The sequence below is a fragment of the Ruditapes philippinarum genome, unplaced genomic scaffold, assembly GCF_026571515.1.
Source record: "Ruditapes philippinarum isolate M1 unplaced genomic scaffold, ASM2657151v2 ctg5448_1_1_1_1, whole genome shotgun sequence".
Classification (NCBI taxonomy): domain Eukaryota; kingdom Metazoa; phylum Mollusca; class Bivalvia; order Venerida; family Veneridae; genus Ruditapes; species Ruditapes philippinarum.
The window spans coordinates 16,333-41,461 of NW_026855846.1; the positions used below are offsets into that span (position 1 = coordinate 16,333).

Sequence of the window (25,129 nt, forward strand, 5' to 3'; positions counted from 1 at the left end):
CTTTGCATTACCTCACCTAGTTAACAGTAATAAATTCTTTAATAGTGGCTGAAAAAGTAGGGACATTCATGTTTTAGACAGTTTGACGGAAAGTATTTTTATTCTTTCTTTCCTCTCTTTCTCACCACGGATAGAAGAAATATATTGCGTAAAACTAAAATTATGTGATTTGTGACTTGTTTTGTATACCTTTAATCGATCAGGAGACTAAGCAACATTGATCATTAACTGCCTTTAAGTTTTTATTCAATTGTATAAAAAAAATATATGCTAAAAATCAAAAATCTTTTTATTTCGTTTATATTGTAACTTAACATCAGTAGACAAAAATAGGTAAATTATATGTCAAGTTGTTCATGTCTTTACCTGATATGCAATGCTCTTGGATACTGAATAGCTCCGATGAAATTCGAGACGCATAAATAATGATAGTAGACACAGTAAGCAGACAGATTTGGAACTGGCTTAAAACTTTCTGTCAAAGCTAAACACAACAATATAAATCAGCTTGTGTTTGTGGACAGGATAAGATTATCTTCCCTGCAGACATATAACAGTTATTGTGTCTTTAAATGAAGAAAAGAACTATTTACTTGTAGGGAGAAAAAATAGATTTGTCTACGGTTGTTTTGTGTCGAAAAATAGTAATCATCCTTCGTTGTAAATTGCAGTCTGAGTTTGAAAAAGAGGAAAATCTTACAAATGTCAATAATTCATCATACAAAAAGTTCAATGTTTATAAAGGATGTTAAAGAAAATAAATTTAATAAGAACAATGCAGTTTCAACTTGAAAAAAAAATAATAATTAGGTTATGTATTCATTTTATATCAATGAAATTATCAGTTGTTTCCTTACAAATACAATTTCTACCTATCATATTTATGCATGATGTCTTCTTGTAATCAGACGTGTCAATATTTCTCAAAGTATTGTATCACCAAGACAATTAATAAATCGTTTAATCTTTTAATGAAACGTTTATGAAAGCATATCTGATATAGACTGCCTCAAAGTCTCAAGTTTATCAATATATATTTCTTTCTTTTTTCTTACAGAATACGATATCTTCGTTTCTTTTACTTGAAGCAATATTTTCAGAAATGATACAGAACGTGTCTTTTCTGGATATTTTTCTTGCCCTGTAGTTTATTAAATATATTTAGCAAATGGATAGGTTTACGACCCAGACAGAAATGTGTCTGTAACTAGTAAAAGAAAAAAGTACATTACCACATAGATGCAAATACTCATATTGATTATGATAAGGGCTTTCTTTATTCACGAAAAAATAATAAATACGCCATTTTCCCGGAAAAAAGAGCAAATGATCAAAAGGGATATTTAACGGAATGCCAGAGTTTCTTTATCCCGAAAAAAAAAATACAAAAAATACGCCATTTGTCAGCGAAAAGAACAAATGATTTATGGGAATGCCGGAGTTTTTTTACCTTTTATTTTTGTAAAATCGAAACACTTTCAAGATTTATTTTGCTTCTTGATATTGTTTGCACTGTAATTTCTTCTCATGACGATTAGCTAACACGCAAAATTAAATGCCTCTCTTCACCTGAAAAATATCAATGTATGATTATTTTGTAAGATGTTACACTAAAACACTTAAGAACATAGTTTAAAGGTATTGATAAGTTAAATTAAAAAACATGAAATGAATTAATAATACATGAAAATTGAAGCCTTATTGTTACTTGTGAATGATAAGATTTTATGTTTTACAAATGTACATTATTTTGTCTTTCAAAGTCTGAGGAATACATTGTTCATTATAACGGGCCTAACGAGAAACGAAATATTGCAAATCTCGCACTTTTAAGTTCAATCTTTGCAATAATCCTTCCTAGAAAATTCGTCGTTATACATGTAACAGCAGATAAACAAATGTTGCATGCCAGGTTCATAAAGTAATCTTTATGTTACTTATTGTGTTTTGATTTTGGTCCCTTGGTGTCATTTTTTACAAGAATGATTATAGTTTTAGTGTTGACGGTTAGATACCACTTAGGCCGGTACTGGGGGGGGGGGGTTGTATGAGTAATGTTGCATTTCCCTTATATCTTATAAACAGATTAAATATAACCGGGTGTGACATTCTCAACCAATCATGTTGATGTTTTTCATTGCTCATCAAATATCAAAGTTTCCACAGTTTATTATATGTTGTTTAATTATGTCTTTTCAGGATGCCGTCAAAAGGACGTTACACGGCGGGAAAACAAGTGTCACGGTATGAAGCGGATTCCGAGAATATTGACATAGAATATAAAAACCTCGAAGGTCAAGGTCACAGTGTCTGGTGTTCAAACTGCACATGCCCGCTAGGGGACAAGAAACCTTTGGTTATAAAGGCTTTGACAGTAACTGTAGTGTTTGGTATAGGACTTGTGATAGGTTTTCTGTTAAGAAAGACGGTGTATAGCAGTAATGAAGATTTACCAATATATGAAAAGCCCAACACAAGCAGCATTTACAGTATCAAACAGGTAAGTGAGGCAGTGCTTCACCGCTTGAAACAATTATATATAAGGCATTACATTGTCAAATCTTTTCTTTTTTTTCCGATATGTAAGATTTAGAAATCAAATCTAAATCTTGTTTGAACTAAAAAATCACGTGAAAGGCTTCTTACTAACTCTAGAATTAAAATTATTTTAGAACACATAATTCTTTTTTCTTTTTTATCTTTAGATTATACATTGTTAAAAGCAGTAAGGCCAAGAGAAGTCTACTAAGGTTTGCTGGTCAACTTAAGATGGGCGATGAAAATGGCATAATATTCATTAGGATAGTGAAAAAAATGTTTCAATAAAGCATGTAACATCCTTTATGTGGGATTTGAAAATCAGAATCCTAATTTGCAAAATTGCGGATATATCACAAAACCACGAATAAACATTGTTTCATAACCCAATAGAACGTTACGGTGTCATTTAAGATTTAGGATTCAGACTCTGTGGGGATTTCTTCTCGTCAATCATACCATAAAGTTATAACTACATTTATCTCACATTGGAGGTAAAACTTATCATCTCATAAAACAGGACGCCATGCAGCGATATGGAATGATGCGAAACTCTGTTAATGACATAAATTGAAAACCCCGCTCATTTATTTGATGTAAGGAGAAACCAAAACAGTTCCGAAAATGTCTGATAAAGCTTTTTTTCCCTCAGAAATTGTTGAATCAATACTAACGCCCAGAGAGACTTCGGTCATTATTTATTGTTAACACGTCCTCTCCAACGGAAAACTTATTAAGACTTCATTTATGGCGCCTTTGAGAGCCTAATCATGGACTCCGTGAAATGTAACCATGTGTGTTTCTTAGATTGGAGACACTGACGTATATTGATGGACATTTACTATTGAAGCAACACAAAAAAAATGTGCCTTAAGGAGGAAGAATTTTATATCTTACATTTCTTTTGTTTGAACGCTCGTCTTCTGATTAAATTTATTCAATGCTCTTTTTATAATATCTACACATTCCATTATCCTTGTATTTTGATATGATAATATCGTTGATTTGTCGTTTATCTGACCGTATATAAATGAATGCATTCGTGTTACTAGATAGAAATGTCATGAAAATTAAAATAATAATTAACATTAATAACTCTTCTGATGACAAAACCTTTAAGTATGCTTAAACTTTGTCAAATAAATATTGACCCCTACAGCTTTAACTGAAGAGTCTTATTCAACATGACAATTGCATTCACTAAATCAAAGAGAGGAAGCGTGTCTTAGAAGTTTTCTCCGGAATATTTCATATTGACTCCGCCCTATTTTCCTCGATCATTTCTCGGATATCAATTCATTAAGGCTTATTCTAGATTTTTAACGATATCAAGCCTCTATTAGCGTATAACACTTAAGGAAGATGAATGGGAAAACGGAAACAACTTTACGGCGCTCCCCGGGGATCACCTTAAAGCAATTTATTAATTGTTCTTTAAAGAACGTTTTTAAATCTTTCCCTAGATGACCATTCTTCCGACACCTTGTCCCGGAAAGTTTCCTTTTAATGTTTAATGCCTTATATATTGTTAACAGAGATAGATTATGATGATGGAACATTACTGAAGGAATCAATATTGGCCTGTGAAAGGGATTCCGTGTTGTTTAGTCTTTTTCAAACAAATACAAGTACAGTACACTATCTAATAACGTAAGAGAAAATAATAAATTTTCTTAAATTTTGCTTAAGATTTTTTTCACCTTCAACATTTAAATGTTTTCATACTTACTTTGATTTTTGAATACTTTAGACAATGGTTAGAATTAAAGCGAAGATAAAGGGCGTTTATGTTTTAACAAAAGAAAAAAACGGCTTCCACTTACACATATCTTCAGTACTTTCTGCTTCACGAATAAAAGCTTTTCACATTCCAAATGCTTCTAACATGCCCGGCAGCAAAGCTTGTATAAAAATACAGCTGCAAATTAAAGTCGACTCATAACTTATATGGCCTCATTTAAAAAAAACCTGATATTTATTACCAGGAGTACTTGCAATACGCGTTCAAAGGCAGCTGGTTTACCTTAAGGGTAATTATTTAGACGTTTTTTATTTTGCTTTTTCCTGCTTTGAAATCAATATGCTTTTGATATTGTAACGTTATAGAATCGGAACTGATTCACTGGTATAAAAGTATGATAAATTGGTCGTAATTTATAAAAAAAAGATGCATTTTTACTTTAGATCCATGGGTAAAACGACATACAATATAGCCTATTATCACATTATTCATCACCGTCATCAGAATATGCTTTTATAGAATTAAACGGCAAGGTTATAAAGTTAAAAAGGGATGAAAGATTAGTTGCATGCTATACTCTCTATAGTCAAGAGACTAATCTCACATTTACGTAAATGGACCTGAAATAATATCTATGCTAGGCGCGTTTGATCATGTATTTATCTTGGGTAATTGCAACGTATTTAGATTATTAAATAATCAAACATTATCCATCAAATTATATGCAAAGATAAAACAGAATCTGAGGCAGCTATTGTAAAAACGAATTGCTATAAAATCTGGTGCAAGTTATTTGTCTACCAAATGGCATAAAGTAACAGCTTTCAATCCGTCAGCGAACTTGCACTTTGCGTAAAAGTGCAATTTCATCTATTAAACTAATGCTCATTTGTATCAGTAGATTTTGGATGCTCAAAATAAGAGACAAAATATCAAATTTATCAGTTTCATACAAAAATCTAGCTATAGAACTGATTAAGACGAAAATATTTGTCGGCGTGAGAGCAGGATTACAATTGTTTACATTTTCAGCGCTGGAGTAACTTTACCAATTACATTAGTTTAACAAGATCAGACCGTATTGAAACATTTGTAGACGTAGCGTCAGTAAAGGAAAAGATCAACACGTTTCAATACAGCCAAATATATTAATTGTCATCTCCAGAAACAACTCTCCCGCTAACAAATGTTTGTGTATGTCTTTTGAGGATATGACGGTTCTCCTTCCCAGTAATAATAATGGTTCTTAAGTGACGGCATGGTCAAGTGGTTAATGTGTCGGACCAGTTATCCAAGGATCGCTGTCAGCGAGGGTTTAAACCCCGTCAGAGGGGAGTCGTTTGTTTCATAAAACTTCACACTCATTGTTTAGTACTAGTTGATTCCAGGAACATATTCGAGAGTATGTCTATAAGCTTTTAAAAGGTTCCTACTCATTCGAACTAAAATAAATTTTGTATATTTAAACAAACAAAAAAAATGGTTCTTTAGCATACAAAGTGTAAGCAAAGCAACTGTACTCGGTACCTTGGAGTAATATCTCCAATCAAAGATTACATGTTATTTTAATAAGATGAGCGTCTTTTGATAATGGGGAAGAAAGAATCAATTTTTGATCGGAATCATTCAAGAAAATCTTTAATTATATCAGTATTCAGGTTTTGCATTGATTGAAATAAATTGAGTTGAATATTTATCATTTATAGGATTATGATAGGGAGTTTAGTAAGCTGATACAAGACGACTTGGAAGATGTTTATAATTATGAAGATCATATGAAGTAAGTATATGATGTAATAAAAGCATCTACATATTTGACTTTCTTTAAATTGCCTCCAGTAGATATTAGTTCTTCACCTGTTGACTTTGTTTTATGAATTTGACCTGATTTGAATGGGAACCAGTCCATTCAAGGTATGAGAGATTTTGATATAAAAATATAAAAGTTGAGCTACCAACAGTACGAGTGCCTGGTCGGTCTGCACGAATGTCCAGGGTCACCTGACTCTGTACTAGTAAGTACTTTAATTTTATCACTTTCGGTCTCAGAAGGTTTAGGATTGATATTACCAGAAACCACTTAATTACTGTCAAGTCATGGGCGTAAGCATATTTCGACAGCAAGTATACAGTCCGTCCTTACTTTGTCGGAAGAGGTCATGGCTCCCAAACCACATTTTGAGAATTTGTTCCAGTCGTGCACTTGTGTCATTGATTACAATCACATATCACAATTGCTTTTGAGTTTCACAAATAATCAAAGAATTGTATGAATAATTTGCTATTAAAAATCTCATTTTTCAGATTCAATATTCAACAATTTTGGACGACATGTTATCTCCGAAATTTAAGTAGAACAAATTCTCACATGAATTTCTTATAATTATTATCCTTTAAATTGAACCGAATCATTTAAATGTCTTTTTTTTCACAAATCAGATAAAAATTTATTTCATTTTCATATTCCGTGTATCACTTTTCCAGGATAATTACCCGTTGTGTTCACATGTCTGGCGTTGGGTCAGCCAACAAGCTTCTGGACTACGTTGAACAAAAATGGAAAACGTTCCCGTTTGACGCCGTAAAGGTCAAGAAGTACAACGTTACATTGTCGTATGCGAATTAGTAAGTTTTTGATGGTTTGATTTTATCGTCAAAAGTATTATATTTTTCGTCCATCATTATTGATCTTTTTTTTTCTCGTATTTTAGTTATTATGTTGCAAAGACATTTTCTGGTTTTAATGAAATTTCAAAAACAATATTGCAGTAGCATTTATGAAATATTGAAATATAAATTACTATGATAAAAGTGAAAAATAAACGCTATATAAGACAAGAATATTAGGGTGGATTTTGTTCATATAGATAATAATTTGTATAATAGAGAGTCAATTTTATCATTAAAGTAGTGTCAACCATAAGAACTTTTATAGTATAATTTATTGTCTAAATAAAATCTTGTTTTTAACATGTTTAAACTGGATCTATATCATTTACGACTTTGCTGTTGATTTTGTACAAAATGTTCCCCGTAGAAAAAAGACCTTTGAAACCAGAAGAACGAGACCGTATAAATGTATTTGAAATTCAAATTTGGTGAATAAATGTGTTCCCTTGTGACATTAACATTACTTGCACGTGTTTGAATCGTAAAATTGTTCTCTTTAAAGAGAATTACGAATTTAAGTTAAATAAATTCACTCAAGAGTGTTATAATTATCGTCATGATCAAACAAATCACGGACGTTATTGAATAAAATATACATCCCGATACGAAGTGAAACTCTGGAAATGTTTTCCGGCTTTTGGAAAGTGATTTTTTGACAATTACATCATCGTATATAAACTGACATTAGTCCAAGTATATATATAGCTGGTACAATATATTGAAAAATACAGTCAAAATATGAACAAAGGCCTCCAAAAGGAGAGACAGAAAAATAGTTAAATGGTCTTTATTTTTAGATAATTCGGATCTATGTTTTCGACAGAGGATTATCAAAAAGTGGCCTTTATTTACAGGATGGTTTTTATTTTTCGGTCTGTAACACATGTTTGACTGTATAAAAAGTTTCTCTGTTTAACTACGCTTGTATGGATAAATGCATGGATAAATTTCGGTAAATATAACAGACATTAACAAAGATGTGAAGAAATTGGTGTTTGACTACGCCTTGTATGGATAAATGCCGTAAATATAAAAAATTGTTGGCGATAAAAACTGCTTAAGAAATTATTTTCCCTCATCGATCATTATGTGACTCATACTGTTGAATTATCCGACAATTTGCGCAAAAACTATGTAGACAAACAAATTATGATTTTATTCAGAGAAACGGACATTTATTATGATGCAATAGACGTTAAAGGCACTTAATTGTGAAATGTTGAAGAAAGCTTTTACAGTAAATGGTAAAGTTTCCAGATGAGAGCAGTCTGTTCTGGTCATATTTGTCAAAAGAAGAAATTTTATGTTGATGAAACGAGTTTATTTCTTGATTGAAACGTGGGTGTTATTTTTTCTTAAAAAAAATTGCATGTATATTAGATAAAGAAAAAAGAGAACGCTGTTTCAACTTAATACGGATTGTTTTCTGTATAAACTGATACAAGAACTTCAAAATAACAGAGAATTGTCGATTTTGACACACATATATATATATGAGTTGTCAAATAAAGAAATAATTTGAAGACAAAAAAGTCCGAGAACGAAGATATTCTAAGCAATGAAATAATGATATTGCCAAAAACGATTCGATTGTGTGAATAGTCAAAATCCACAGTATATTATGTACATAAGTCTGAGAATCTTACAAAAATCGTTTGTGATATTCGACAAAATTTAAAAACCAGAATTCACATACATATCTGACTTGCGAAATTCGAGTCAGAAAAAAAATCAATAAAATAACCAATACCCGTTCTTTGCCTATTAAAATTCAATAACTTCCGTGATTTGTTTTACAGTCTATTATAACACCCTTGTGTGAATTTATTTAACTTAAAAATTTAATGCTCTTTAAAAGAACACTTTTACGATTCAAACACGTGCAAGTAATGTTAATGTCACACGGGAACACATCTATTCAACAACTTTGATTTTCAAATACATTTGTACGGTCTTGTTTTCCTAAGACAAATGTCTTTTTCCATAAAAGAAATTTTGTACAGAATTAAGACCAACAGCAAAATCTTAAATGATATAGTTCAAACATTTTGTTTCCATAATACGGTGCCAGTTATACACGACATTTAACAATGAAGTTTCTTAAGGCCAACCCTATATATTTCAATGATAAAATTGCCACAGAAGCTAAATCATACTGAGATTATCACATCATATTGGTGATAACTTTTTAAATATCTTAACCCTGTCATCTATGTAGACAAATAAATCGTAATTCTAGTCTAAGATAAAGACGTTTTATTCAAATTGGACGAATTCTTAGAACTATCTATTATTAAGATAAACGTGTTTTATTAAAGTTGGAAAGCTCTACAACTATTTATTTATACAACTATTTATTAATGGAAAGTGTTAAGTAGCTTGTTCACGTGCACAAAAATGAGTGTGTGTAAAAATGAGCGTGTAAAGAAAATCGTATGTTTATGTGTACACAAAAAACGCATATATGTTAAGACAATGATTTTGTCTAAGAACCGTGTACCTATTACAGTAAATTATATACTTTTATAAGCACGAAACAAAATGTACAAAAATCTTTTATTAATCTACATAATATGACAAATCAACTTTTATTTAGAGTTCTAATATCAACAAATTGCTAATTTATTATTTCCCAATCAATGAAAGTTTCTAAATGCTAAAATATAGCACCTAAGTTGTTTATGGCCAATGCTATTTTACACTTTAAAAAATGCTATGAATTAATTACAAGGAACCGATCTTTTCAATTTGACAGTTCTAAGAGTCCCGCATGAGATTTCAGAAAAATACATGAAAAAAATACTACAAGATGTAGAGAATAAAAAAAAACTAAAAAAAAAATAATATTGATTTTATGAGTAATTTAATTTCCCTTGTTCCAATTTAATGGAAGTTTCCCTTGATATTTTATATGCGTGATTTGGAATCGTTAAGATAAAGTTAACGTCTCGTGTTTTCAAATCGTTCAACATGTTTTAAAAGACGCTATCGACCTATTTATATGTCTGAATTTCATCAAAATGTCAGGAAAATTTAATTTCAATTGACTAAACTGTTCAAGGGCGAACTGAATTCAATGATAAAAAAGATAGATTTAATTTTATTTAGAACAAGGAGAAGTTTACATTACACTTTTCCTAAAAAAACACTGTGTATAACCGGTTACAGTGAGAAGCGTCCGTAATTCCTAATGAAATGAAACGTAACATAAAATAACAACAAGAAAGGTGTGAAAACCATCAAACATGATATTGGAAAAAGGGATCTTTCTTTTTCGGCTAAAACTATAAATTCCATGCTTGTTTTCATTTTCATTTGTCACGAAAAGAAAAATATAAGAAAGTGGTTTCCTTTTCTCAACTTAATTAGAAAATTTGTGAGAATATAGTTCGTAACGATGTATTTTTTATGTATAAGACTATCATATATCTAAGGCAAACTTATTCCTTATAGATTCTAATTTGAAAATAACGACAGAGTGCTGACTTAGTAATCTATTTTAGAAATTTGATAATAGTTTTCAGCACGATTTTCACATGTTTTCCAATTTCTCATACTATTTAGGTCAGCTGGAAAATTGGTTATCAGTTAAATGTCGACATAGAGCTCTATTCATTTATTGTTTCATGGTGTTTTTTTTTTGTATTATAGGTTTTCATTTTGTCTTATTTCTTGGTTCTTGTCGACAGGTGCCATAAATTTGTTTTATGAATGTTTTATATAAGTCAATCGGAAAATTAGGTTTTCTTCACTTCAATGTCGGCACAGCGCTGTTTTTCATCCATTGTTTCATATTTTTTGGTGTTATAAGTTTTCATTTTGTGTTATATATTGGCTATTTGCGACATATATTGTTAACTAACCATGTATTATTAAAAATGTATTTGTTTGTTTTTCCGAACCTACAATCGTTGATTCTATCTCAACCAAATATATGACATATTCTACCACAATCACAGTAGATCACGAAATCTTGCAGACCTAAACAATTCGATGTGTACCATGTCTTGCCAAACCAAGCACTTGTTACTCCCGACCACTGTACCTTATTTTTTTAAGCACCTTTCATGCGAAAACAGGAGTACTCCTTTTCATCCACTGTGAAAATAGGTCTAATATGAATATACCAGGGCTAAGTGATATGATGGAATCAGGTCCAATATTGAAAAACATGGCTAATACGAAACCAAGCATTTTGATTGTTTAGAAACAGTACTGCAATGGAATAATTTCGAGATTGCGTTTATTATTTTCAACATTTACGACTTGTTGTGTGTTGTGGTTTGATTATTAGAAATAGTCACGTGAGCTGATAGTCTAAAACGAGGCTGAAAAATTTGCATATTTTTGCTTTTCTATTTTTAGTACAAACATGAACGCTAATCTAGTGACGGTGCAGACAGCGAATGGTTCTCTCATTTTCCATAGTCAATACAACACATCAAGTTCACATCCGGAGTACTTGCCATTTAGCGCGTATTCGCCATCCGGAAAAGTGACGACGGTACGGTATTTATTCATGTTATTTGTTGCCCTTTGTTTAGGTAGCACTCCACACTTAATTTCAAGTTTCTGCCGTCAGTGTCCTACAAGCAATATGTCTGATAAATCTGATCCCAAACTACACAACCTGGAAAAAGAAAACACATTTTGTTAAGAACATATATGTCATAACATTGCAAATTTATAATGAAATCATCCCATGTGCAACAGTCAGGCAGTTAAAAAAATTCAAATTCATTCCGTAAAAGCCAAAAATCTATAGTGGTCCGATACCCAAAACAACATATTTCGTCCCGCCGGCAAAAAATACCTGCAAATATATGCGCTACAGCAACTGTGTCACTGCTTTAGCAACTCCCTATACATGCAAAATATCCCAAAGATATAGGTGCTTGGCCTTGTAGATTTTTTGCTATTGCTGAAAGTTTGTAGCCCCCTGTAAAATTACTTGTTTTCACCGAGCATGCTGTTCAAAAGCAGTGTTTACAAACAATGGCGGCCTTGACATCTATAATTAACAGCATGCGATTTCTAACCATGTTTTCGAATTTGCCAATGATCATATTACATGTCACAAAAACAAATTTCATGCTGAAAATGCATTTTAAAGAAAACTAGACATTTAAATCCACAATAGTCACTATATCCATGACATCCTCCCTGGCCATTCGAAGCTGTGGCTTAGTTTAGTGTGGTGTGCTGCCTTATTCACGAATTCGAAAACCTAGCTAAAGGCCGTTTTCCGGTACTTTCTGTACATAGCTCTGGGGAATTCACCTAATGGAGTGTAATAGCGAATTCGATGTTTTCGGCCTTTTTTTAATTACATTGAAATAAAACAGTTATTTTTTTATAAGAAAATAATTAAATATCATTGTATGAATAATTCCATAAAAAAATAAAGTAAATACACAAGTTTACGCAGAAAATAACCTTATTTATTATGGAAGATTCTGTCTTCCATACGTCTGTTTGAATTTTATTGATTTTCATAATAATTTATTTTTTTGAATAATTTGCAATAGATATAAAAGGAATATTGATAATTTTCAAAACCATCAATTTTATTCACCTTAAACGGTTAAATAATGATAGAAAAATAGAAATATCTCGTAACTGTGTTATGTACTTCATTTGGTGTAATTCCCCAGAGCTAAAACGGTAACGTACCGGAAAACGGTGTTTAGCTAGGTTTTCGAAAAGGTCAATTTACCAGAACTCGTTTTTTTGCGGAAATTTGTGAATTTTATCAAATTATTGACACGTAATCTTGAGAAACTGTCTCCACTGTGAACGCAATTAATCAAGTTTCTCAATTTAGCACGTGTTATTATTAAGTTCGATGACTTGTTGACTCGTGGTTGAAGGTAAGGAAGAACTAAAAAAACATGCCTCCATATCCATGTTAATTTTCATGTCTTTGAAAATTTTGAAAATGTATTTAATAAAAGTGAAATACTGTGAAGTGAACAAAGAAGGCAAATTTCACATTGCAAATGACATTTAGATTTCACGTAAATTTCCAAAAAGAGATCAAAATATGCAAAAATAGCCCTTTCTGCCTTTGTCACACTGTAAAAATATGGTAATAAATACTGTATAATTAGTCACATATCGCACATAAATCTTTTTACTTTTATTAGAAATTAGTACATTTTTCTCAAGTTTGATTTCTTAATATTTTGGCTCATCTGGAGGAATGCAGTTTAAAAAAAGAAGATACGAGTGCACCCTTGAATTATCCGGGAGAACCATTCTTCCTTGGCCAGAATCGCGATCGTTACTGGCGATGGGAAGGTTTATGTGAAGAGCTATGCACGGTTTTTATCAAGAAGAGACATGGCCGATTCTATCATTTGCATGAATCCATTTGAAAATGCAGATGTGCAACAGGAAATTACAAAATAAATGATCTTTTTGACAGGAATAAAACCAACGGGAATACACTTTTTTGTTTTGATGCTAAATCAGTTCGACACGAAATTGGCTGAAAGTCAGATATTGCTGGGCATTTTTTTCTTTTTTTTTTCAACAAAATCAAAACTCAAATTTCTTTGTAATTAAAGACGTTTGGACAGCAGAAACGTGTAATTTAATGTGACAAAGAGTTTGTGCTTAGTTTTTCGTGAACTTTGAATGTGAAATTTTCTCCATTGATTGCATATATGCAATGGAAAAACAACTGCAAACATTGTGCCAACAAATAGTGCGTTTTATTTATTGTTGTCTCTAGTTGTGCATTTGATGTTCTGAAATAATATTGGTATGTCTACCCTTATATTAAACGATGCGTAAAATAGCACGTGAGCTGGTAACTAAGTAGGCTGGCCTTATTAGCTTTCTTCTTAATGGGTTTTGCCATGGGACTGCCGCCTTTACTTTCCCGCACTTTTCAATCAAACGTTATTGGCCCTTTTAAAAAAGTCAATTTCCGTCCACTTAGCAAAGGCTTTTTCACAAGCGTTTTTATACAGAATACCCGGGGGCGATATTTTAAGTGAAAACTGTTTTTGATACTTATCCTATATTTCATGTTTCATGATTAAATGAAATGGAAATTCACAACAATGTATTGCTTTACAGAACAATGTGGTGTATGGACATTACGGACGGCCGGAGGACCTACAAGTGCTGGTTGAAAACAACGTAGACATCAAAGACGCATTATTGATAATAAGATACGGCCGTATCCATCCAGCAAGTAAGGTATTTATTCTTAATGCTCGCTTTTGATAACCTCTCTTTTATTTTCTTTCTATTTTTAGTTTCTTTCTTTTTAAATATAGTTTTGATTTAGCTTGCGCACATGTAAAATGGTATGCAAAATGATTCGTATGTATATGTACAGTCAATGTAATGTAAACTGAATAGAAATGTAAATAATATTGTATCTAATTTCATTGTCACTTTGTTTTATATTAACAAGTTATCTAGAAAATATTTGAAATATTTTAATTAGGTTAGGTAAGAAGAATTTGAAAAGAAGTAGAAAATTTTCATTGTTAGTTTGTACTTTTGTTATACCATTTATATTGGATTTCATTTTGCATATTGTGTAGTCATATAAAATAATATGTTTTTTATTAATGAAATAGCCTTACGTTCTTAACAATTATCATCATCGAAAAAAATTGCATTTGTCTCATTACATCTATGAATTCAAAATTGTGAATAATTTTTACCAAGGTTAAAAATGCTGAACGGTACGGAGCGGCGGCAGTTATACTTTATTCTGACCCAGCGGATTATGCTAACAACCAGTCGACGGTATATCCGGAGAGTTGGTGGTTACCGGGCTGGGCGGTACAATTGGCACATGTTCGATACAATCTCCTCGGCGACCCTTCAACACCCGACTACTCCTCTATAAGTAAGCCATCCTAATAATTACACATTTTTGTTCTATAAGTAAATAATAAATCTGAAGTTAAACAAACATAGTGATATCATTTTAAAAATTATATATGTTTTTAAGACATTGATGTCGGACAATATGCGATAAAACATGTACCCTCTCCTAACGAAACTTGATCAAAATAACAAATTAATACCACTGACGTTCAAGATTTACATAAATTATCGTATTAAGCTACAAAACTCTCCGTTTGTGATTGATCTAATTAAAAGTATGATTAGTTTTCAAATGTCTGTCAATTCACTAAACGTGCCGTGTTTTTATTGATGCTGTCGTGCTGCTGCTGCTACTGCTGCTATTGTTGTTGTTGATGTTGTTGATTTGATAATAAAGTTCATTTCTGTTATTATTTTAATTAATCAGCGGGTATACATCATAAGTCAGAGGTCAAGTCACATTTTCCGAAGATACCTGTCCAGCCGGTCAGATATGAAGACGCAAGATTTCTTCTCAGGTAGGCTTCAAGTTATGTCCCTCTTTGCCACCATAAAGCCTATACCAAATTAAATATAGTGTTTTGCAAGGTCGTAAAATGAAATATTTCAGTTAGATTCTGACTACATGTTGTGGTTGATTTTTTTCTTTAACTTTTTTCAGTAGCTATACATTCTCTTACTTTATATAAGGATTTAAACGTTATTTTACGAATTCCAGATTTATTAACTGAAAGTTGCTAAGGCAACGACTTTTCTGTTTTAATTAGTAGCGATGTCAAGAAGTAAAATCATTTTGTGTATTTTTTATCAAGACTGTTTTAAATTTTATTTAGCGATATGGCTGGTCCAATCGTGAAGAACGAATGGTTTGGAGGTCTCAATTTGACATATCGGTTAGGACCCGGATATACAGATGATAGGTAAGGGGGATCACTCTTACATCCATCTAAGCATGTTGAGGTTATTTACTCTTTTAAAAGTTGTATCTCTTAAAGTTTTAGCCTAAAATAGTTATAAAAAAGGAAGACATATGAAAAATAAGTATGACATTATTCGCTTCCATTTACATCACTGATAATAGATGTAATTTTTTACGGGTCCATGTCTCTAATCTTAACATTTACATGTTTCAGAAAAGTTGTATTGCAAGTTGAAAATATGATACAAGAAAGACTTATTTCAAACATACTGGCTGTAGTAAAAGGGCATTACGAATCAGGTTTGTATATGTACTAACATTTAATGCCTTAAAATTAAAATAAATATCATTTTTTCAAATGGAACTTTTTTCCTCGTATTTTAATGAACCAAATTTGAAAATATTACGTAGAACAGGATCCTTAGACTGGTTCATACTAAAAAAATTTCAACAATGTTAATTTATACATGTAGAACAAATTCGGATAATGGTTCTGTTGTAAAACGTTAAAAAATATACATGCATGTTTAACGACTTAGTATCGCGGAGTATTTCCGGTAGTAGTTGCTGCCAGTTCGTTGGACAATTTCTGGGAATTCCATGACCCACCTTTGTAAATACAAAAATCGTTGTATAAAATGCAATTCTTTTTTTTTTTCTAGAAAATTAACTTTGTTTTAACTTCGTGGAGACATTTGTTGTTATTCATTATGTCAGTATTTCTCTTACTTTTTCATTTTATATTTTTTAGACAAATATGTAATAATTGGATCACACATAGACTCATGGATTCAAGGCGGTGTGGACTCGGGTACAGGTTACACGGTCATACAAGAACTTGCCAGAACGTTCGCCTACCATATAGGAAAAGGTATGGAATCTATCAAGCTATCTTAATCATTCAAACAAAATGTAGAGTTTTTTATTTCTATAATTTACCACCTTGGTCAAAGGAAGAAAACTACTTCATGTTCATTTAATAAAGTGTAGAACAACTAGCTTTTTTATTTTACCATAAAAGATAAAATGTAGAATACCTAGTTCTATCTGGTCATAAGGTAAATAAAGAATATTTGAAATTTAATAAAGAAAGTATATATACGCATATTGAATCTCTAGGTCCAACTATATCACTACACGTGTTTCGTAAAGTTAATTTCAAATCAAATTTTATAAATTCAATTAAACTTCCGTTTTGTGTCTATCAAAGTGAGATTGAGATAGGGTATAATATGTAATGTATAAAGTTTCAAATAACTTGTTCATAACATTCAACAACCTTTAACTGTGTTTGTATTTTCAGGGTGGCGGCCGCGTCGGACGATCATATTTGCATTATGGGACGCATCTAAATATGGTAACATAGGCGCTTATGAATGGGTTCAGGTAGGTGGTGAATTTCATTCATACATAAACGGTCTAAGTTTAATATTTAAGGATTAATAAATACGTAATAATTCAGTAAATATACAGTTATCTTCATCTTGCTTTAACTAAAGTATCATTCTGTGCTTTATTTGTTAATCACGAGCGGGAACCTGTGTATAACCAACGACCTTCTACAAAAGTATTTGAATGCAATGAAATATAAAGCTCCCAGCAAATCAAGAATCATGTCAGGATTTGAACCCACAAAGGTGAGGGGCGAGTGGCCATAACCACTAATATCACTATTGCGGAGATATCTTAATAATTTATTTATTTAATAATTTCTCCCTTAATGACCTCTCTAAAAAATATATTAGCAGATATGTTGTTAAATTGTTCAGATAAATTTCTATTAATTCTTAGTCATAGAAAATTGGGTGATCCCTCGGAAGTATTGAAAAGAACAATATAATATGAAAATTGCAGACTCGGTTTGATCGAGTCTGTTCAGGAGAGATGAAAAAGTGCAACGTCTCTCACGCCCCCCCCCCCCCAGCACCGGCTTAATCGGCATTCAATAATCAATGATCCCGAATGACCAGAATAATTATAAGTAACAACACTGAAGTGAAGTACCGGGCCACATAGCACTTGACTTCTACTGTTATGAATTCCAAAATTGCTGAAAAGATGCAAAAATTTAAAAACTTTATATGAATATTTATGGAAGCCATATATTACTTATTGAGAATAACAGATGGCATCATTTGCGATAACTTGAGAAATCTTCTAGTATATTTTGTATTAAAATTCTATAAACAAAATACACAAATAATGCTTTATCAAATATTAAAACCATACATTTCGAATTATCTTTATTTTAAAATGATTTAGTATGACGTTTAGCATGATTAAATTGTTGAGAAAAAAAACCAACTTGATTTCGTGTCTGGCTGTGTATATATCATATACCACGTAGAAGAAAAAACAATTTGACTTAATCATATATCAGAAAAAACACGATCGACATGAAATTAATTAAGAACCATAAAACATTCCTACCATCTTAAATTGAAAACATAAAACGCACCTGCTCATAAATATTTGATTATTTCTTGATATTAAAACCAGTATAATAATTTATCATATTAAATTAAACACTTAAATTTCCATTTGTATACGCATAAAAGTAATATTAGAAAAAAAACGCCCTTATATTAATATCATTTTGGTATGAAAGATGCGGCAATAAGAAAATAATTTATGTGCAGTTATATCATTTATGTTGGAAATACAGTAAGACCTTTACATTTTGTTAAAATGAAACATATTTTTTATCGATTGATTTTTTAAGATTATTTTTGAAACGGAAAAAAAATAGGCAGCATATGTAATTTTTTTCCCTATGAATGAAATTTTGTGGAAATTCAGTCTTTAGTACGGAAGCCCTGGAGGGACATTTATTATTTAAAAATAAAATCCGTCATAATTTCGTACAAATTCGAATTATTTCGGCTCTTTCCGTGTATAATTAATTGGACGAATTTATCGTCCGCTACACCTGCAGCATCAACAAATCATGTCTTCTAAACGCTTTCCAAGTAAATAATTGTTACGAAAATTGGCGAACTTGGCCGAATGTTTAAGGTAAATTGGAATTTGTAATACCTTATAAAACATGGTTTTCTATACCTGATTCTGTTTTATATTTTCAGGAGCATGAGCGGCAACTCGTGGCAGGTGCTGTAGCGTACATTAACCTTGATGCTTTAATTCAAGGTATCGTGTTTGAGTCTCTAGAACTCTTTATTTTCTATTTTTAGAACTGTACTTATATAATATCTGTCTTCCATTGTGGAGAGATTTGAAAATTGCTTCAAAGATATCCCTTGTTCTTAATCGTCATGAGACAAATTAAATTACCCCTAAAAGTTTAAAAACGGGACTTCATAAAATGAAGAAAAACACAAATGTATTCATTCTTAAATCTTTACACTTGTTAATGAAAGTAATCTTTTTAAAAGTTTTCCGCCGCGCATAAATGCGCATTTACGTAATAATAGAGTATTCTATTTTTAAAAGAATTTTAGAAATATCCGTATGTCTATGTCATATTTTTTTTAAATAAATTAGTAATTAGAAGGAGCCCCGTTTCCGCCTCGCGATGATTATATGAACCTGCAACTTAAGTGGTCTTATTTATGCAAAACATGCAGGGAACTACAGTTTTGCTGCCGGTGCGAGCCCTCTGTTACACTCCATGATCTTCAACGCCACCCAGACAGTCCAGCTTAATTGTACAAACACCGCTTGGTGCACGAAAGAGTCCACAGTGTACAGTAAATGGGTGCGAAGTTTCCCGGACCCACAAAATGATAAGCCTAGGTAAAGTACAAACATACAGTACACATGATTTCAGCTAGGTTTCAATTCCAAATTGAATTTCTAAAAGTAATTTAATACACATATGTCTTACATGATTTATTGAGTAACTAGTTATTCAAGTTGTCTGGAGGTTTGGAACTACTTTTCATTCCGCATTCTAAACAACAAATATTGATCAGCACATAATATTTGTTTTTTGTTTTTTTTTATTTATGATTGTTTCTGTTTTTATGTTTTTCATTTGCCTATTTATCAAGAATGCAATTTTCCGTAAAAGCTTTTAGATATAAAACTTAATGTTCTCGTACAGAATGTGATGTCATCCATTTTATCAAACGGTCACGTGATCGGAAAAATTATTATATCGTAGAATAATGAGCAAATATATAACATTTTATATCTGAATTTGATTATGAGAAATCATTTCGTGCGCTCATAAACGTTATTTAATCTAATTTAAATACGAAATATACCTGAAAATGATAGGAGTGTGGTATTTTATGTGTTCTAAAATGATAAATTAAAATGGTTGATACCTATACATTTATCTATAAATTGAGGATTCACAACGCTGTTGAAAAATTGAGAATCATTATAATAATGCGCATTTTACGTATGGATGTTGTTGCTTTGTTTGTTTGCTCAGTTTTTGAAAATGTTTTATGTTGCTTTGTTTTTTTTTGTTTTGTTTTTTTCACTTTCTCATCTTTTTTATATGACAGGGAGTATCTTTCATAAGTCTTTTTTCTTTTCTGATATAACTTGAACAGTTTTCTTTACATTTTACAGAAATGTTTAAATTGATGTCCAGAAAAAAGCCCTTTCGCAACAGATGAAACAATTTGTCATATTCAGAAAATATTCAGAAAGAAAGAAAGATATTTTTACATCTACACATATCGGTATAATGCTCAAACAAACACTAGCAATGATCAAAATTTCTTATGACGTCAAAATTGCCTATGATCACAATATCTTGTGACGTTAAATTGCCAATAAGCACAATTTCCTATGACGTCAAAACAAAGTCTTTTAATTGCTTTACAGAATTTTCTTATTATTTACCTGCATCTTACAGGTTCAAATCGTTAGGAGATGATAGTGACCACGCCCCTTTTGCATACAGAATTGGCGTTCCGGTTTTGTTTCCTCAGTACACATTTAATGAAACGGTAAATATATTTAAAACAGTATAATAACTTCCGTTTTTATGTTAACATACACATAATTTAAAGTAAAAGGACAGAATATTTCTTTTACATTCACCTAAGTTTAATACAGATTAATCCTTGCAATTAATTTCAAACCTTTTTATATACATATATTATATTTATAAGATAAACTGGTATGTTCAGTATCTTTTAGTCCACTACAAATGATGACAAGTTATTTTTCAGCAATGAAGCCATATTTTTATTGTCAGGAAAACCAAATATATCTACAATTTTATTATGAAATGACGTCAATTTGATGACGTCCGATTATTTTTCAAATAAACAAGATAAACAATACTTCGATTACATTCTTTATCATTCTATGAGCATAAGATTGTTTTTCCTTAGAAATATCCATTCCTGAGCACCTACCCTGCAATAGGAGCACTCGAAGATACAAAAGACTACGTAGAAAACTTCATAGATCCGAACTATATACTTCATATCACCATGACGAAAGTTCTTGCTGACGTCATCCTGAGATTGTCAGATTCCGCTATCTTGCCATTTGATTTACAGAGTTTTATAGATTTTGTTGAAAACGGAAAGAACGTTTTATCCGAAATGATGACGGTTTTGGCATCGATGGGCAAAACATTAGGTAAAGCACATACCTCATTAAAGAACGCATTTATTTGTCAAGTCTAAGAGAAAATGAAACCAAAAAAAAAGTAAAAAGGACAATTACGGGAAAAGGATCCGAACTCAACATAGCTTAGTAGATATACATTATTAGTTCAAAGTGACGCTAGATTCCAACCACTCTTTTAGTCGCAAAATTCCAAACAAATTTTTAGAACTTCTACAGCTAATTTTCGTTGAAAGTAGAAAGTATCCGAATTTAGTTTCATTCTGATGACATATTAGACCTGCCTTTGGTCAGGGATGGCAAAATATTAAACTGTTTGAAGTTCCTAGAGCAGTATATAATAGTATTTATAAATTTTGCTACGAACACTCAAATTTTTACAAAGATCGATCTTACATGACATTTTGAATGTAAACAATTGAAAATCAGAGATTTTTTTCACAAATTGGGGTCCATTTCTGACCCCAAATTGGCCATAAAAATAACCGATAACAATAATGTCCGTTATTGTTTTCGCTGGCTCCAATTTGCGTCGCATAAAATACATAAATTATGCGCTGTCATGTCATGTGATTATATTTTGCTTTTTCTTTTACATTCACAGACAGCACGGAGTTATGTACGAAGGCCATAGACAGATTCACTAATGCAGCTACAAATTTTAAATACAAGATGAACAATATCGACATAACACAATTTAGGTACATTCATTTAATTATATTTTAATACCTTTAGTATTTAGCCTTTGCGAACAGTAAAGAGTTAAGACAAGTCCGCACATTCGTGTAGTCTGACCAGGATCTATACTGTTGGTAGCTAATTCTTTACATTATGATATTGAAATCCTGAAACTATGAATGAACTGTTCAAATTGAAAGAAAGGAAAATCCTTTACATAAATGGTTTAGTCTTGCTTTTCTTGAGTTCTTACTTATTTTATTGCATTTTTGGGATTTTAAGTAACACCAACACTGTTAAGGTTATATGGTGCCATTCGATATAGAGGAAGGAAGAAGACCTATCCATCAGTTACCTCAGGCATGAGCAGGCACCTGAGTAGTGGTTTTGTTTAAAATAACACTGTTAAGGTCCTACTTTACTTATGGAAATCCCCCGGCTGCCTTTCTGTGCATTCTTCTAGCCACGAGCAGGCGGCATCTGTAAAGATCCATGCACTGCCATTTTAGCTTAGTACGCTAGTTAAATTGTTTCTCTGAAAGAAACCAAAGTCCCTGACGAGATTCGAAGCCATTGCGGTTAATGGTCCTGCTATATCTTCAAAAGTATATTAGGAAAATAAATTTAAGAAAAAAAACCATGGACCTAGTTTAGCTGGGGAAAAGAACCGTTATAATGAAAATAATTCATTATTGGACTTCACTCGTATTGCAATAACTTTATTACTCATTTCGTGCATTTTTTCATGATGTCAGAATTTAATGTCAAAGGATTCCAACATATGATTACAAATGTTGATTTTGTACATGTACATGTTTGTGTTGGTGCTCCGTTACAAGAGTTACCGTTTAAGTTCTTCCTTATTCTCCACGAGGTTTATATACATGTATATCTCTCTTTATTTTTCAGTGAATTTGATTTATATATTCTCAATAATAAGTTGATACAACTAACACGTGCATTTATATCCGAAGTTGGTCTGCCTGGAAACAAACATTATAGGTAAATAAAATATTGTGTGGTATTTTTTTAAATTCTACTGTACAGTAGACAGAAGCGGTGAACTAGTGGCCATCGTTACTCCTGAAAAAAAAAACATGTCGCAGAATTGGCTGTAAAAGTTTAAGAAGTACATTGATATCCGCAACGTAAACCTGAATTTTGATGCTTATGTATTTAAGCCTAACCGGCTGAATTTCTGAAATGAACAAACTTTTTTCTTTGCCAAAACTTATTTTCATTTACATATAAAATATTTGATATTTATTCAGGATACATATGAGCCGCGTCACGACAAAACCAACATAATGGGTTTGCGACCAGCATGGATCCAGACCAGCCTGCTCATCCGCGCAGTCTGATCATGATCCATGCTGTTCGCTATCAGTTTCTCTACTTGTAATAGAGTTGGTAAGCGAACAGCATGGATCCTGATCAGACTGCGCGGATGCGCAGGCTGGTCTGGATCGATGCTGGTCGCAAACGCACTATGTTAGTTTTGTCGTGACGCGGCTCATATATTTATTCACGGTAACAAAAAATTCGCGCGGAAATTGATTTGCAATTTTTAGCAAAAATATATGTGATGCGGATAAAACCAGTTTTACAGTATTTGTTGTCAATTAAACCTTCCCAGAAATGTACTTATTTTAGATATAAAGTTATATTTTCTTAAGCTTAAGCAAGCGATTCAATCTATTTTCACTCAGATTGATAAATGATGACTATACTTCTAGCTAATGAAAGTTTTTTTATAGTTTGCCTTGATTTAAATGGACTGGTAATCAATTATTGTTTCAATAAAAGCCATCTGAGAAAATAAATATTTCCCGAATGAATTTACAATTCATATAAATTAGTTTTTAAACGAGATTGTCTATTGAAATAAAAATATTAATTCAGAGTCGGGGTGCGTAGCTTTACGTGCGCGACAGGGCGTTTTAGAACCCTTATTGAAACAAACAGAATACATACATTTATACAGATTATTTATTGCTTGGACGTTTTTTTCGACAACTTATTTCTTAAACGCAGAAAAATTTATTAGATAGTCAAAGCCGTACGCCCAATTTGACTTGTCAGACATCCAATATGGTTTGTCAGACACGAATCAAACGGTCTTAGAATCCAGACGCCCTGATCTGTTGAATCAAAAAAGGGACAAATATACTAAAATGTCAGTAAGAAACTGGCTTAAAATAAATATTAGTGAATAAAATTTTGTCAATAACAGTCTGGATCCCTGTCAATTGTTAAATTCAATTTTCGTTTAGCAAACAACTCTGATATTACAGAAAATTTGGTACCTTTGTTATGTAGGGTACCATCAAATTCGGAAGTACACTCACATATATTATTTTAATCTTTATTTCAGAAACATTTTATTAGCGCCGGATCCTCTTGACTTGAAGAAGGAGATAACATTCCCAGGAATTTACTGGAGCGTACATTCGAATTATAATTCAACGGAAATGATTGAGCATCTTAACGAACAGATATCATTAATCGTTCTCAGTCTCAACAGAGCGACAGACATTTTGAATGATGCGATGGTCACGTGATAATGACGTCACATGTAAAGCTGGATAATGAAGTTGGGATACAAAATGTTTAAAAATGGTCTGTGTTTTTGCTATGTTGGAAGAAACCGCAGATTGAAAGTAAAAAGTCAAGAAAGTAAGAAACGTGCTGGCCTGTCAAGAAAGTATGAATTGAAGATTGATTAATTATTTAAATCTTGGTAAAATATTAAATGGGTAGAATAAGATACTTGAATCAAAATGTATCCATATGTTCCTGGTAAAAGTGATCATACTCTTATAATATGATGTTAATTTCTACCAAATTTGAAGTGTGTAATGTATAATGAACTTCTCACATGAACATAACGACACAAAATACTATAAACACGTGAAAGTCGTGCAAAATGTTTTTCTATACATGGAAAACTACATTGGCGGGAAAATGAAAGGGAATAGATATTTGCTCTACACAAACTCTTATCCATTATTATTTATTGGTGAATTTGCATATTTATGTCATTTAGGCCTTTTCTAAAAGGTCAAAGGCCAAACAAGGCAGCTGGCGCGTGCCGCATTATACTAGGGCCAAACTGTCTCAAAGACAACATAGGTTGCGCGTTAGAAAAATATCGTTACGTCATTATTATACTT

The 25,129-nt window shown here is 31.8% G+C and overlaps 1 protein-coding gene across 1 annotated transcript; it reads left to right on the plus strand.

The window, feature by feature from the left end:
* Nucleotides 1-2,185: 2,185 nt before the first annotated feature.
* LOC132744588 (putative N-acetylated-alpha-linked acidic dipeptidase) lies at nt 2,186-25,129 on the plus strand. Its single transcript, XM_060733345.1, has 18 exons — nt 2,186-2,500; nt 5,986-6,059; nt 6,764-6,904; nt 11,315-11,453; nt 14,036-14,158; nt 14,639-14,822; nt 15,231-15,321; nt 15,637-15,723; nt 15,937-16,022; nt 16,474-16,593; nt 17,026-17,108; nt 18,806-18,869; nt 19,307-19,475; nt 20,554-20,647; nt 21,038-21,290; nt 21,883-21,979; nt 22,866-22,958; nt 24,331-25,129. The coding sequence occupies exons 1-18, from the start codon at nt 2,201-2,203 to the stop codon at nt 24,515-24,517; spliced, it is 2,385 nt and encodes a 794-aa protein (XP_060589328.1). The 5' UTR covers nt 2,186-2,200; the 3' UTR covers nt 24,518-25,129.